This window comes from Saccopteryx bilineata, chromosome 1, assembly GCF_036850765.1.
Source record: "Saccopteryx bilineata isolate mSacBil1 chromosome 1, mSacBil1_pri_phased_curated, whole genome shotgun sequence".
Classification (NCBI taxonomy): Eukaryota; Metazoa; Chordata; class Mammalia; order Chiroptera; family Emballonuridae; genus Saccopteryx; species Saccopteryx bilineata.
Window position 1 is genome coordinate 406,442,056 of NC_089490.1, and position 11,370 is coordinate 406,453,425.

General features: G+C 68.4%; 1 protein-coding gene across 4 annotated transcripts; it reads right to left on the bottom strand.

Annotated features, from left to right (window-relative positions):
• Positions 1-2,086: 2,086 nt before the first annotated feature.
• SYT8 (synaptotagmin 8) lies at positions 2,087-7,998 on the bottom strand. Of its 4 annotated transcripts, XM_066252370.1 has the most exons (9): positions 7,528-7,998; positions 4,301-4,410; positions 4,026-4,192; positions 3,480-3,578; positions 3,189-3,356; positions 2,934-3,101; positions 2,746-2,851; positions 2,514-2,647; positions 2,087-2,419 (listed from the first exon to the last, which is right to left on the bottom strand). In XM_066252370.1, exons 2-9 carry the CDS (start codon positions 4,392-4,394, stop codon positions 2,180-2,182), a joined length of 1,176 nt encoding a protein of 391 aa, XP_066108467.1. In that variant the 5' UTR covers positions 4,395-4,410; positions 7,528-7,998; the 3' UTR covers positions 2,087-2,179. The 4 variants fall into 4 exon arrangements, with proteins under 4 accessions (XP_066108467.1, XP_066108465.1, XP_066108468.1 ...); XM_066252368.1 differs by lacking the exons at positions 4,026-4,192; positions 7,528-7,998 and adding an exon at positions 6,474-7,310; XM_066252371.1 differs by lacking the exons at positions 4,026-4,192; positions 7,528-7,998 and adding an exon at positions 5,503-6,317.
• Between the last annotated feature and the right edge of the window lie 3,372 nt (positions 7,999-11,370).

Below are 11,370 nucleotides of genomic sequence, written 5' to 3' on the forward strand. Positions count from 1 at the left end.
TCCTGCTGCTTCTCCGTCTTCCCAGTTCCGCAGAAGCCCCCCCACGAGCAGGCTGCTGGGGGCCGGCCCCCAGACCCCCGCCCTGCGAAGCCCTCCTGCACGCCGGCCTGGGCAGCGCCCGTCCCTGGCCTCGGCCGGGTCCGGCCGGCCTCACCTGGCGTTGGGGTTTGCTGTGCTGAGCGCGAGGTCAGGCCGGCAATGGCGTGTCGGGCTGGTGGGCCCACAGGGAGGGGTATAAATGTCCTCCCCCAGGCCGGGCCCCCGCTCAGAAAGGACAGGGAGCCCTCCTCAGACCAATGGGGGCACAGGGACCTCCCCACCTGCCCAGACCGCCTGGCCCGGCCCAGCCACCCGCTGCCGTCCAGTCCAAGAAGTCTTGGGGGGGAGGGTGCCAAGGTTGGGTTGCTCTATTTAGGGATCAGTGACGAGTTCGAGAAGCTCCTGGTTCTTGCAAGGAGCCGGGGGGCCCTGGGCACGGCCTCGCTGGGCTGTGGTGGGTGCGCGGCTCGGGGGTCGGCCGAGGGGTCTGGGGGCCACCGGGCGCGGCCTCCCTGGGCTGTGGTGGGTGCGCGGCTCGGGGGTCGGCCGAGGGGTCTGGGGGCCACCGGGCGCGGCCTCCCTGGGCTGTGGTGGGTGCGCGGCTCGGGGGTCGGCCGAGGGGTCTGGGGGCCACCGGGCGCGGCCTCCCTGGGCTGTGGTGGGCGCGCGGCTCGGGGGTCGGCCGAGGGGTCTGGGGGCCACCGGGCGCGGCCTCCCTGGGCTGTGGTGGGTGCGCGGCTCGGGGGTCGGCCGAGGGGTCTGGGGGCCACCGGGCGCGGCCTCCCTGGGCTGTGGTGGGTGCGCGGCTCGGGGGTCGGCCGAGGGGTCTGTGGGCCCTGGGTGCGGCCTCCCTGGGCTGTGGTGGGTGCACGGCTCGGGGGTCGGCCGAGGGGTCTGGGGGCCACCGGGTGCGGCCTCGCTGGGCTGTGGTGGGTATGCAGCTCGGGGGTCGGCCGAGGGGTCTGGGGGAGCCTGGCTCCACTGGGTCCTACGTCAGGATCCACGCCAGCTCTCCACGGGGGGACCACCGCCGCCTCTCCTGCAGCTCGCTGTCCCCCTTTTGGCACAGGGGTGTCTCTGTCACAAGCTGCCCATGCCCCCTTTTCTCTAAGAAAGCTTGGGAGCGAGGCCTGGACCCCCCAGACACGGCCTGTGTGGCTGCAGCGGCGGCACCGGGGGTCTCTGGGGTGGGGGCGTGAGCCCGCTTTCCCGCCAAGGCGCAGGCTCCAGGCTGGGGCGGAGATGGGGCCCGTCGGGGTGCTTTGGACGTGCAGGCGTGCAGGAGCGGCCCTGCCCGAGGCCTGTTCCTGCACAACTTGGAACACACCCTTCCACCCGGGGATGGCGGGCCTCTACTTGGAAGCCTCCCTGACCCAAGGGGCTGGGGCCCAGGCAGGCCCCCACCCAGCACAGGCATCTGGAAGACCATGACTTGGCAGCCTGTGAGCCGGGGGAGCGGTGCCTCAGCCCTGGGGAGGCCGGGGGGAGCGGAGGCCTCCAGATGTGGGGGGCGGAGGGGGGTGTGGGATTAGAGAGCTGCGTTCCTTCCCAGCCCCGCTGAGCCCCCGGAGGCCCCGGGCGGGCGGGCGGGAGGGAGGGAGGCAGGCAGGCTTCCGAAGACATCTGCTGCCCCCTGCTGCTCGCACGGGACGGCCTCACAGCCGCCCGCCCGGGGGTTTCGGGGTCTGGAGAGGAGCTGGGGTGGACCCTGGGTGAGCCCTGGGTGAGGGTCCCTTCCTTCCACCAACGCCACAACCCCCCCCCCCCAGTGCCGCCCGGTGGCCCAGAGTGTGCCTGCAGGGCTGTCTCGTCTCGGCCCAGCCCTCACAGCGTCCCTGCCGCTGCAGCCTCTTCCTGTGGGAGCTCCTCACCCCCCGGCATTGTCCTTGCTGGGCTTGGAAGAAGCCCCCTGCACCCCGCCCCGGGGGCACACATCGATCAGAGGCCCCGGAGCCCGGATAAGTCGGGAGAGGAGACCTTCTCCTCTCCCTCGACAGGGGCCCCGTCCCTGCCGCGTCCCGGACGGCTCAGGAAGGACACGCAGCAGTGGTGTGAGGAGGCCTTTATTGCAGCGGGCCCCAGGCTGGCCTGGACGGGTGCCCACAGCTCAGGGTGGGGAGACTGAGGCATAGGGAAGCTTTCAGGAGCCGGGCAAGGGTAGGGGTGGGCGCCGGCGGGACTGCAGAGCCAGGGCCTGGTCCACTTCCCTGGCGGGCTGCAGGCGGTGCCACCGGGCGATCGGCCGCCGGGCGTGGGCCAGCATGTCCGCCCAGTGCTGCAGGGGCTGACCCGAGGCCCGGGAACCCAGCATCACCTTACCCACGGGCTCGGCCCGGAACCGCGGGCTCCGGGCCCAGACGGCCAGCACCAGATCCAGGTTCTAGGCGGAGGCGCGGTGGAGGGGGGGAGGGAGAGACAGCGGTCAGTTTGGCCCCCGGCGAGAACCCGCCTGCCCCTTCCTCCAGGCAGCCCACCTGGATCTGGCTGAAGGGCACAAGGAAGGCGAAGGCCTCGTTGAAGTAAGGGGCAGCCGTGCTCCTCCTGGCGGACGTCTTCCGCCTCTTCCACTTCCTCTGGTTCAGCATCAGCTGGACCTTCACGTAGGATTCTGCGCAGGCAGAAGGCGTCGGAGGGCATCGTCGTCCAGACGGCCCCAGTGCGGGGCGACCCGGTGCCCGCCCGGCAGGGGGCGGGGGTGGCTCTCACCTGCCGGCCCCGGGCGCAGGCCCCGCGCCTCCAGCACGGCCACAGTGAGCCGCCCTGAGCTGGGCACGTACCGCAGCGAGAAGCACAGCTCGCTCGCCTGCTCAGCCTGCGAGCACGAGAGCGGCCTGGGGCTCCCCGCCGGAGCTCCAGGCAGGGCCGGGCGGACGCCGCGTGGTCGGAGGGCTCACCTCAGCGGTGCCCGGCGGACCCAGCCGGTGCCAGCCCTCCAGGACGTGCCGCAGGTCCATGGCGCCCAGCGGCAGGCTGAGCTCACCCAGCGGCTCGGGCTCGGGGAAGCGCCTGAAGTCCAGCACCCGCACCCGCAGGGCGGTCTGGGACAGCTCGGCCGGTGGCACCTGCGGGCAGCAGTGTGAGTCAGACCCCCTCCGCCGCCCGGGGCCAGGCCCCCCATCTGCCCGCCCGCCCGCCGGGCCCAGACTCACGCGGAAGCTGCAGGTCTCGTCGAACACGGGGCAGAGGGTGCCGTGGTGCACCTTGGTCTCGTGTCCGTGCCCGGCCTGGGTAGACAGGCTGACGTAGGCGTAGGGGTCTGCGGTGCCGCCCGGGCCCCCGGCCTTCAGATCCACTGCCTGCTTGAGGCCCACCCTGATCTGGGATCCAGAGAGGGGGAGAGAGAGAGAGAGAGAGAGAGAGAGAGGTGGCTCAGCCAGGGGCCGCCCAGCACCCCTCCATGAGCCCGCGGGTCCTCGGGGTCTGTGAAGCGGGGTCCTCACCTCCTGGCTTCCGAAGTCGTATTCCAGAGAAAGCTGCAGGCGCCCCCACTGCTGGCCCCCGCCCGGGCTGGGCTCCACGTCGTCCACATCTGGCTGCACCTGGGGGGCGTAGGACGGGGTCAGGAGCTGCTGGGGGGTCGTGCCAGGACCATCGGAACCCTGAGCCGGCCGGGTGGCGGCTCCAAGACTCAGCTTAGGTGACACCGGCCGGGCCACCGAAGGGCCCACACCCTGGGCTCAGCTTGGACACCGGTCAGAACGGACGGACCTGCCCCAAGGCCGCCCCGTGGGCACCACTGCCCTCTTCGGAAACAAGCTGTGGTCCCCCCTGAGGACACGGGGCCCAACCCTGGGCTGGCACTCCCGGTCCTCGGGCCCTGGTCCCACCTGCTTCTCTTCGTCAGGGTCTCCCCTACCCCTTTCTTCCCCCGCTGGGAAGACCCCCGGCCTCTCTGGGCAGACCCCCTTCTGAGTCCAGCTGCCCTGAGCCCCCCCAGCCGGGGGCCGGGCCCCAGGAGCCCCGTGCTGCTGCCCCGCGCTCCTCACCAGGTGGGCGGTGGTGGAGCCTTGGGCACTGCCCAGGCCCACGGCCTCCCTGGCTCTGGGCTTCCTCCTGCGGGACCGGCGGAAGCAGCAGCACAGGGCACAGAGGAGGCCGGCAACGAGGAGAGTGCAGGCGGCGGCGGCAGTGGCCACGAGCGCCCAGCGGGGCCCTGGGGTGGGCACAGGCAGGGGCCTGGGATGCGTCTGAGGACGAGGCTGTCCCCTCAGCCCCGGGCGGCCGGGCCAGCCTCTCGCCCCTCCCGGGTCCCACAACTCACAGGGGATCCTGGCAACGAGGTCCGGAATGAGCCCGGATTCTGCTGTGGTACCCACAGAGGCTGGGGAGCTGCGGGGGTCTGCGGGGAGTCCCATCTCTCCACCCTGCTGGCTGGGAGGAGATGGTCAGGGAGGCCCCGCATCACCTGCGGGGATGGCCCTCTGCTCGGGCCGCTGCCCGTCTCCCCGTCTGCCCAGCAGCAGCCAGCTTGGCCTTTCCTGGGCAGAGAGGCAGCCGTGGGGTGGCCAGGGGCAACTGCTCTGAGTGGAGCCAAGCAGAGGGAGGCCCTGGGCTTTGGCCAAAGTGCCAGCTTAGCTGCCACAGGCCCGGCCTCCTGGCTAGCTCCCCAGCCCCCAGTCCTAGCCAAGCAGGCCGGGCCTAGGCCGCCTGGGCTCTGCCCTCACTGGTGCGCCCTGCAGAGCCTGCCCCTCGGCACAGGACCTCCTCCTGCAGGAAGCCCCCCGGGCCCAGCCTCTCTGCTCCAGCCCGGGGCCCTGCCTGGGGGTCGCTGCCCGCCTGGGGTCCCCTCTTGTCCCTGCCCGAGCTCAGGGCACCGTGGTCGGCCTGCCACCCGTGTGGACCCCGGCCCTGGGGTGACCCGAGAGCACGCTGACGGGGGCTCGGGGGGCTGTGCTGGGGTCACGGGGGGGAGGGAGCAGGTGGGCTGAGGCGTGGGGGGCGGGTGCTGTGCCGGTGGGAGCCGGTCTCAGCACGCTGGGGCCCGAGGTGCGTTCCTGGCATGGGGGTGGGCGCGGGGCCAGAGCACCTGGGGAGGAGGGCGCGGAGGGGGCAGGCCGGCACAGGGTGTAGCAGGGAGCGGCCAGAACATTCCTCGCAAGCTGACTCAGCAGCCCGTGGCCCAGACCTGCCTGTCGGCCACCCTTGGGCGAGGGGTGGGTGGGAGGGCGGGCCGCACAGCACGGCACGGCAGCCTGGGGCCCCGGGAGGGAGCGCACCTGGCGCGGAGGGCTCCTCCACACCCACAGCAGGGGCCCGGGGTTCCAAGCTGGGGGCCCAGTGCCACACCAGGGGCGCACTGGGACCCCAGACCCACGGGCCGCTCTCAGGATCAGCACCTCCTGGCCTCCGCTTCTCCAGGGAGCACCAGCAGATGAGGGGCACCTCCCTCCAACGTGAGGCTCCCCCCGTTAGCCAAAAGCCTGCCACCCCTCTTGCCTTTGGGGCCCAGCTGAGGCCACCCACCCTCCAGAAATAACCGGGAGTCCAAGCCAGGTGCCCTCCCCTCTGCAGCCCCCCGCCCAGCTCCGTGCTGAGCATGCCGAGAGACAGACAGGAGCCCACCGTGGCCCTGAGCTGACCGATCCCCCCTGCACATGACCACTGGGGCCCCCACGCCCCACAGGGCTGAGCAGAGGCAGCCCCACTCCCAGAGCCAACCCAAACTTTCAAGGTTCAGCGGGGAGGTGCCCAGGCCCCCAGGGTGCTGGCTCCGTCACCCTCCCAGGACTGGTCCCTGCCGTCAGAGCACAAACAAGGGACATGGAGGACCCTGGCATGTGCTGTTGTCAACCATCTTTGAACATGAGCCCGCACATTTTCCACCAGGGTCCCCACCAAGGCAGAGTGCCCGGGTGGTTCCGGGTGGCCTGGGCTGGCCTGAGAGCCCCCCGAGGGTCCCGCCGGGTCCCTGGAGCCGCGGGGTGGAGGCCAGATTCAGAGAGGCTCCCCGTGGGAGACCCCACGCCAGCCTTTCTTCTGTGAACTGTCGGAGCTCATGTGTGTCCTGGGATGAAAAGGGCCGGATTCGAGATCTTTACGGCCGTGGACTCAGGCCCGGTGGTCAGCACACGGCCTCCATCGGTGTGCTTGCGTGTGTGTGCATGTGTGCCGGGCCATGTGTGTTCATACACACGCGTGAGTGTGTGCGTGCGTGTGCTGGGGCATGTATGTTCATACATATGTGTGAGTGTGCGCATGTGTGCGTGTGTTGGGGCATGTGTGTTCATACACACGTGTGAGTGTGCATGTGTGTTGGGGCATGTGTGTTCATACACACGTGTGAGTGTATGTATGCGTGTGTTGGGGCATGTGTGTTCATACACACGTGTGAGTGTATGTATGCGTGTGTCGGGGCATGTGTGTTCATACATACACACGTGTGAGTGCGTGCGTGCACGTCCCTCTCCCCCATCCCCCATTTTGCACGTCCGCACCTGGCTTAGGGCAGGGGTGGGGCGGGCAGTGAGTCACAGGGATTCGTGCTGCTGGTCCGGCAGGATTCCTGAGCCAGCCTGGGGAAGGTTGTCCCCCTAGGACCATGAGCGAAGCTGGACGCTGGCTGGAGAGGATCACGGGGCCCTCGGGATACTGCCCGTGGGCACAGAGGGGACCCCAGAGGCCCTGGGAAGGCACATGGTCCCTCAGGCCCCCCGGGTCCGCACGGTGGTGAAGGTTCAGGCAGGCGCGCGGCCACCAGGTGGCGCCATCCACTCCTCGGGACCCGGCTGGCAGCTGTGGTCCTGCCTCGGGTCCTGGGGCCTGGGGGAAGCGTGCGGGGGGATCCCCCGGGAAGGCAGGCATCTGGGGAGACCCTCACGGGTCCTGCGAGGTCAGCCAGCCAGGTTCTCCCCTTCTCAGGCCCCCCCTGAGCCTCCATGTCTATGCCACGGGCTGCCCCTCAGGAGGGGCCTCGCCTGCTGCTTCCCGGGGATGTCCGTCTCCTGTGGCCTGGCTGGGGAAACCCTCTCTAGCTGCTCGAGCCGATGTTCCCAGAAGAGGGAGACCGGCCTCCTTCCTGAATCACACTGGGAGGCTCCCTCTGCAGACTCAGCTCTGCCCAGGCCGGTCGGTTCCCAACACAACGCCTGTTTGCTGCTGCTCTGTGCCAAAGCTGTCCCTCCGCATCCTCAGCCCCATCCTACTGGACCTTCGAGGACGGTGTGAGCGCCACCTCCTCCAGGAAGCCCTCCTTGGTCACCCCTGGCCCTTGGCACTGGATTCCTCCCTGTGTCGTCTTCCCGGTCCAGCATCCCAGATCCCCCCCCCCCCCAGCCCGAGGGCAGCTAGCTGGGTGCCCTCCTGTGGACTCCCCGGTTAGCCCGGACAGGCACCTGCGGAAGCCGTGCTAACTAACGCTTCCGTCTGCCGTCTAATCAGAATTCTTGGTGCTTTGAGAGGAGCGAGTTTCTGTGGGCTCTCCTTGGGAGACGCAGGGTTCCCCCCAGTGTGGGGGTGGCAGCCCGCGCCCAGGGGCAGTGCCCTTCTCACCTGACGCCCGGCCCCCAGGCCTTCCTTCGGACCCGGCGCCCGAGGGCAGCGCTCAGAGGCTGTGGCCGTGCCCGGCGTCCTCTGCCTCCTCTAGCGACCGACCGGCACGTCTTCTTGGTGGGTGAGAGGGTGCAGGAGGTAGGGCTTCGGGGAGCCCCACCTCAGGGCCGGAGCCGCTGGCCCTCAGGAGCAGGGCACTCCTTAGGGAGGGGGTGTCTCCTGAGCCCTGGGCACCAGACATCTGGGCCTGGACCATCTCCAGGGGTCCCCCGGGGCCTGGGCATTCCCCAGAGGACTGGCGAGAAGGAGGGACAGACAGCCCATGTGGGCTGACCTTTAGGTGGGGTAGCCAGAGGTCATCAGCCTGGACTTGGCCCGAGAAAATCGTGCGCTTTCCGGGAGGTTGTCCTGAGTCGGGAGGACCTTGGAAGGACGATGGCTTCCTGGTGGCACGGGAACTGCAGGGTGAGCTGCGCTGTGGCCTGCCGAGGCCGCCCCGGTCAGGCAGGGGGGTGGGGGTGGGGGTGGGGGTGGGGGTGGGGGTGGGGCGGCAGCCTCTCTGGCCGCAGCCTGGACCTGCTGCTGCCCAGAGTTCAGGAGCCCGGAGACTCTCCCCAAAGGCTTTTTTTCCTTTTTTCTTTTTTTTAACTTTGCATTTATGCCGCCTCTGGCCGGGTTGGCACGGCCCCGAGTCCCCGCTGAGCCAGTGGGCCAGAAGTCCTGGCTCCCGACGGGCCTTGCGGGAGCCCAGCAGGGCCTGTCATCTTGAGCTTCAAGCTCTTGGCTCTGGTCCATTTACCTGGTCCGGTCTCTCCGGGTCAGGTCCCTTTCGGGGCCCGGGGCCGAGCACCCTCCCAGGCCAGGGTGTGTCACGGAAGTGATTGTGGGCTGGTGGCCAGACCAGCCAGACGTGGGCCGGTTCACGTGTCACAGGAGGGCTGTGCCCGCAGGTCGGGCACGGTTCCCTCCGCCCGGGCTCCGAGGCTGCTCGGCGGACACAGCAGGTGGGATGTGTGCGTGTGCCCAGGCCGGTCATGAGAGGCTCCGGGGGGCCCCGGGGCACACGGGGTGTCCCCTGCGTGGGGCCCGGCCTTCCTCCAAGCCTCGAGCCTGAGCCCGTGATGCGGTCTGGAAGCAGCGTCTGAACAGGAGGCCAGGAGCGGCGGACACAACTCAAGGGTTCGCGGGACAGGCCTGTGGGACAGTTGGATGTGCTCGAGCAGACGGACGCCTCGCTCCGGTGGGAGCCACATGGGTGGACACAGCTCCAACCCTGCGCTGCGGGGACCCTGGGGGGCGGCCGGGCGCACGGCCCCGCCCCGTGCGCCCTGTGCCTGTCCCGGGAGACAGGAGCCCCCGCAGCGCGACGGCGGCTGAGTTCTCAGGGAAGGAAGGACGGGAAAAGCCAACGGAGCTGTCACTCCCAGGCCGGTGGCCCCTCAGGGGGACAGCTCTGGCAGTTGAGGCCTCACGGACACCCTGGAAGAGAGGGGGTACGGCATCCTGGGTGGGCTTCCTCTGAGGCGGCATGAGGGGTGTTTGAGGTTGGAACTCAGGGAAAGCGCTGGCTCGGGGGAGCCCAGAGCCGCTGGCAGGGAACCGGGAGACGGGCAGGCACCACACGTGGGCACCCTGCCCTCGCCAACCCGGCCACTGGCAGGCACCCTGTTCGTGTGGGCCCGGGACAGCGGGGGGTGGGGCGCTCAGCGGGCCACAGCCCTTTGTGGGCCGGGGAGCCCTGGGCCCACATGCTGGGTCTCTGCCTGTGTGCTGCTCCCGGCAGTCCTGATGCGGGCTGTCTGTGTCCTTTTCCTCGGGAGCCCCGGGGAGCCCGCATCGGTCCCTCCTGGGTGTCAGCTCCGAAGCGCTGGTTTCTACACTTCATCCACCCTCTTCTGAGTCTGTGCCGTTTTTGTCGGTGTGTCTGGATCTCTGGGGGTGGGGGGTGAACCCCACCCTTTGGAGTCTCTGTGTGAATTATGACCCATCACCTGGAGACTGAGAGGGACATGCCCCACCTCTGACTCCACGTGCAGTGTGTGACCCACTCATCCAAACGGCTGATGCTCCAGCCCCCGTGTCTGAGAACTGAGGCCCCCTAGGCCCCCAGCATTGGGGTCCCTCCTAGGGCTGCCTGCACACCTGCCCCCACCACTGCACCTTCCAGGGCCTCTGGGAGCCCTGTGGGCAGAGCCCTGGCTCCTCTGCATCTCTGGATGGGCACCCCTGGCATGAGAGCACCTTTCCCTCGTCCGGTGATTGCCTGGCAGACACCCCTGGCCCCCGAGTTCCTGTGCAGCCTTCTGCTGTCACATCCAAGGTCTGAGCGGCATGCCCCCTGCCCGCCTGAGCGCTGGGACTCCGCTCTGTGGTCACCAGGGTGCCTGGAGAGCCTGTGCCCACTCACTGGGCCCCCAGGTGCCTGAACAACCCACTGACACGTCTGGCTTGGCCCACGTTCCAGGCCCGGCCGGTGGCCTTGGGCCTGCGGTCTGGACTCCCCGGCTCCATCCGCTCCTCCTGGCCTCTGTGGGTCCCATTCATTCCTGTCTCAGGCTCTCTGAGTGCTGCTATTCATGTGTGTGCTGGGCCGTCCGCCCAGCCCACCGCCCAGGTGTCTGGGCTCCACAGGGGCCTCCCCGCCCCGGACACGTCTGGGTCCTGCGCCCTGTGAGTGCGAGTGTGGGGTTCTGAGCCCCATGACCAGAGCGTCTGAATACGGCACCCCAGTCTGCAGAGCAGAGTCGGGACCGGTGCAGCCTGACGCACGCACCTCGGTCGTCCAGTATTGACGGACTGTTCTTGGGGCTCTGGGGCCTGCACACCCTTCTCTGAAGAACTGAGGGGGCGGCTCTATGTCATCCAGCCTTCTCAGCTGTCTTCTGTGGCCCAGGCGATGTATTCTTTGTTAGACTGTGAAACTGGGGACCTGGTACCCCACTTCTCTGGGCCTCAGGGCAACCCATACACCAGGGGTCCCCAAACTACGGCCCGCGGGCCGCATGCGGGCCCCTGAGGCCATTTATCCGGCCCCCGCCGCACTTCCAGAAGAGGCACCTCTTTCATTGCTGGTCAGTGAGAGGAGCATAGTTCCCATTGAAATACTGGTCAGTTTGTTGATTTAAATTTACTTGTTCTTTATTTTAAATATTGTATTTGTTCCCGTTTTGTTTTTTTTTTTACTTTAAAATAAGATATGTGCAGTGTGCAGAGGGATTTGTTCATAGTTTTTTTTATAGTCCGGCCCTCCAACGGTCTGAGGGACAGTGAACTGGCCCCCTGTGTAAAAAGTTTGGGGACCCCTGCCATACACACCCCCCCCTGCAGGCCTGGGAACACCTGGTACTCGGTCCTGGTGCTGCTGGGAGCCCCCACCTGAACCCTGAGAGGGTCTGGGTCGCTTTGCACAGCCCCGCCCCTGCTCACCTCACAGTCAGCAGACCCGGCCTCGTTGCCCTGAGCAGATGGGGCCCACGCAGGCCTGTCACCCGGGACTTCTGGACTCCAGCAGTGGGTCTGAACCACTTGTGTCCACCCTCTAGGTCTAATGGCGGCCTGGACTCTCTTCACTCTCTTCACGTGCAGGCCTGGACCTTGGGAGCCCGTGGCTCTGAGTCTGTGGTTCTGGTCCAGTTTTCTCAGCACCTGGGTGGCCCATATCCCCCCCCCCCACACACACACACACGTCTTGGGAACAAGGACTTCAACCGCTAACCTGGCGGGTACCCTGCTCCCCATTCTCCAGGGCCTCTGGGCAGTCCAGCCCCTGGCCCCCTGTTGTCCAGCCTTTGTGCTGCTCGAGTGGCCCAAATCCTCTTCACTGGGGTCTTGGGCAGCGTCACT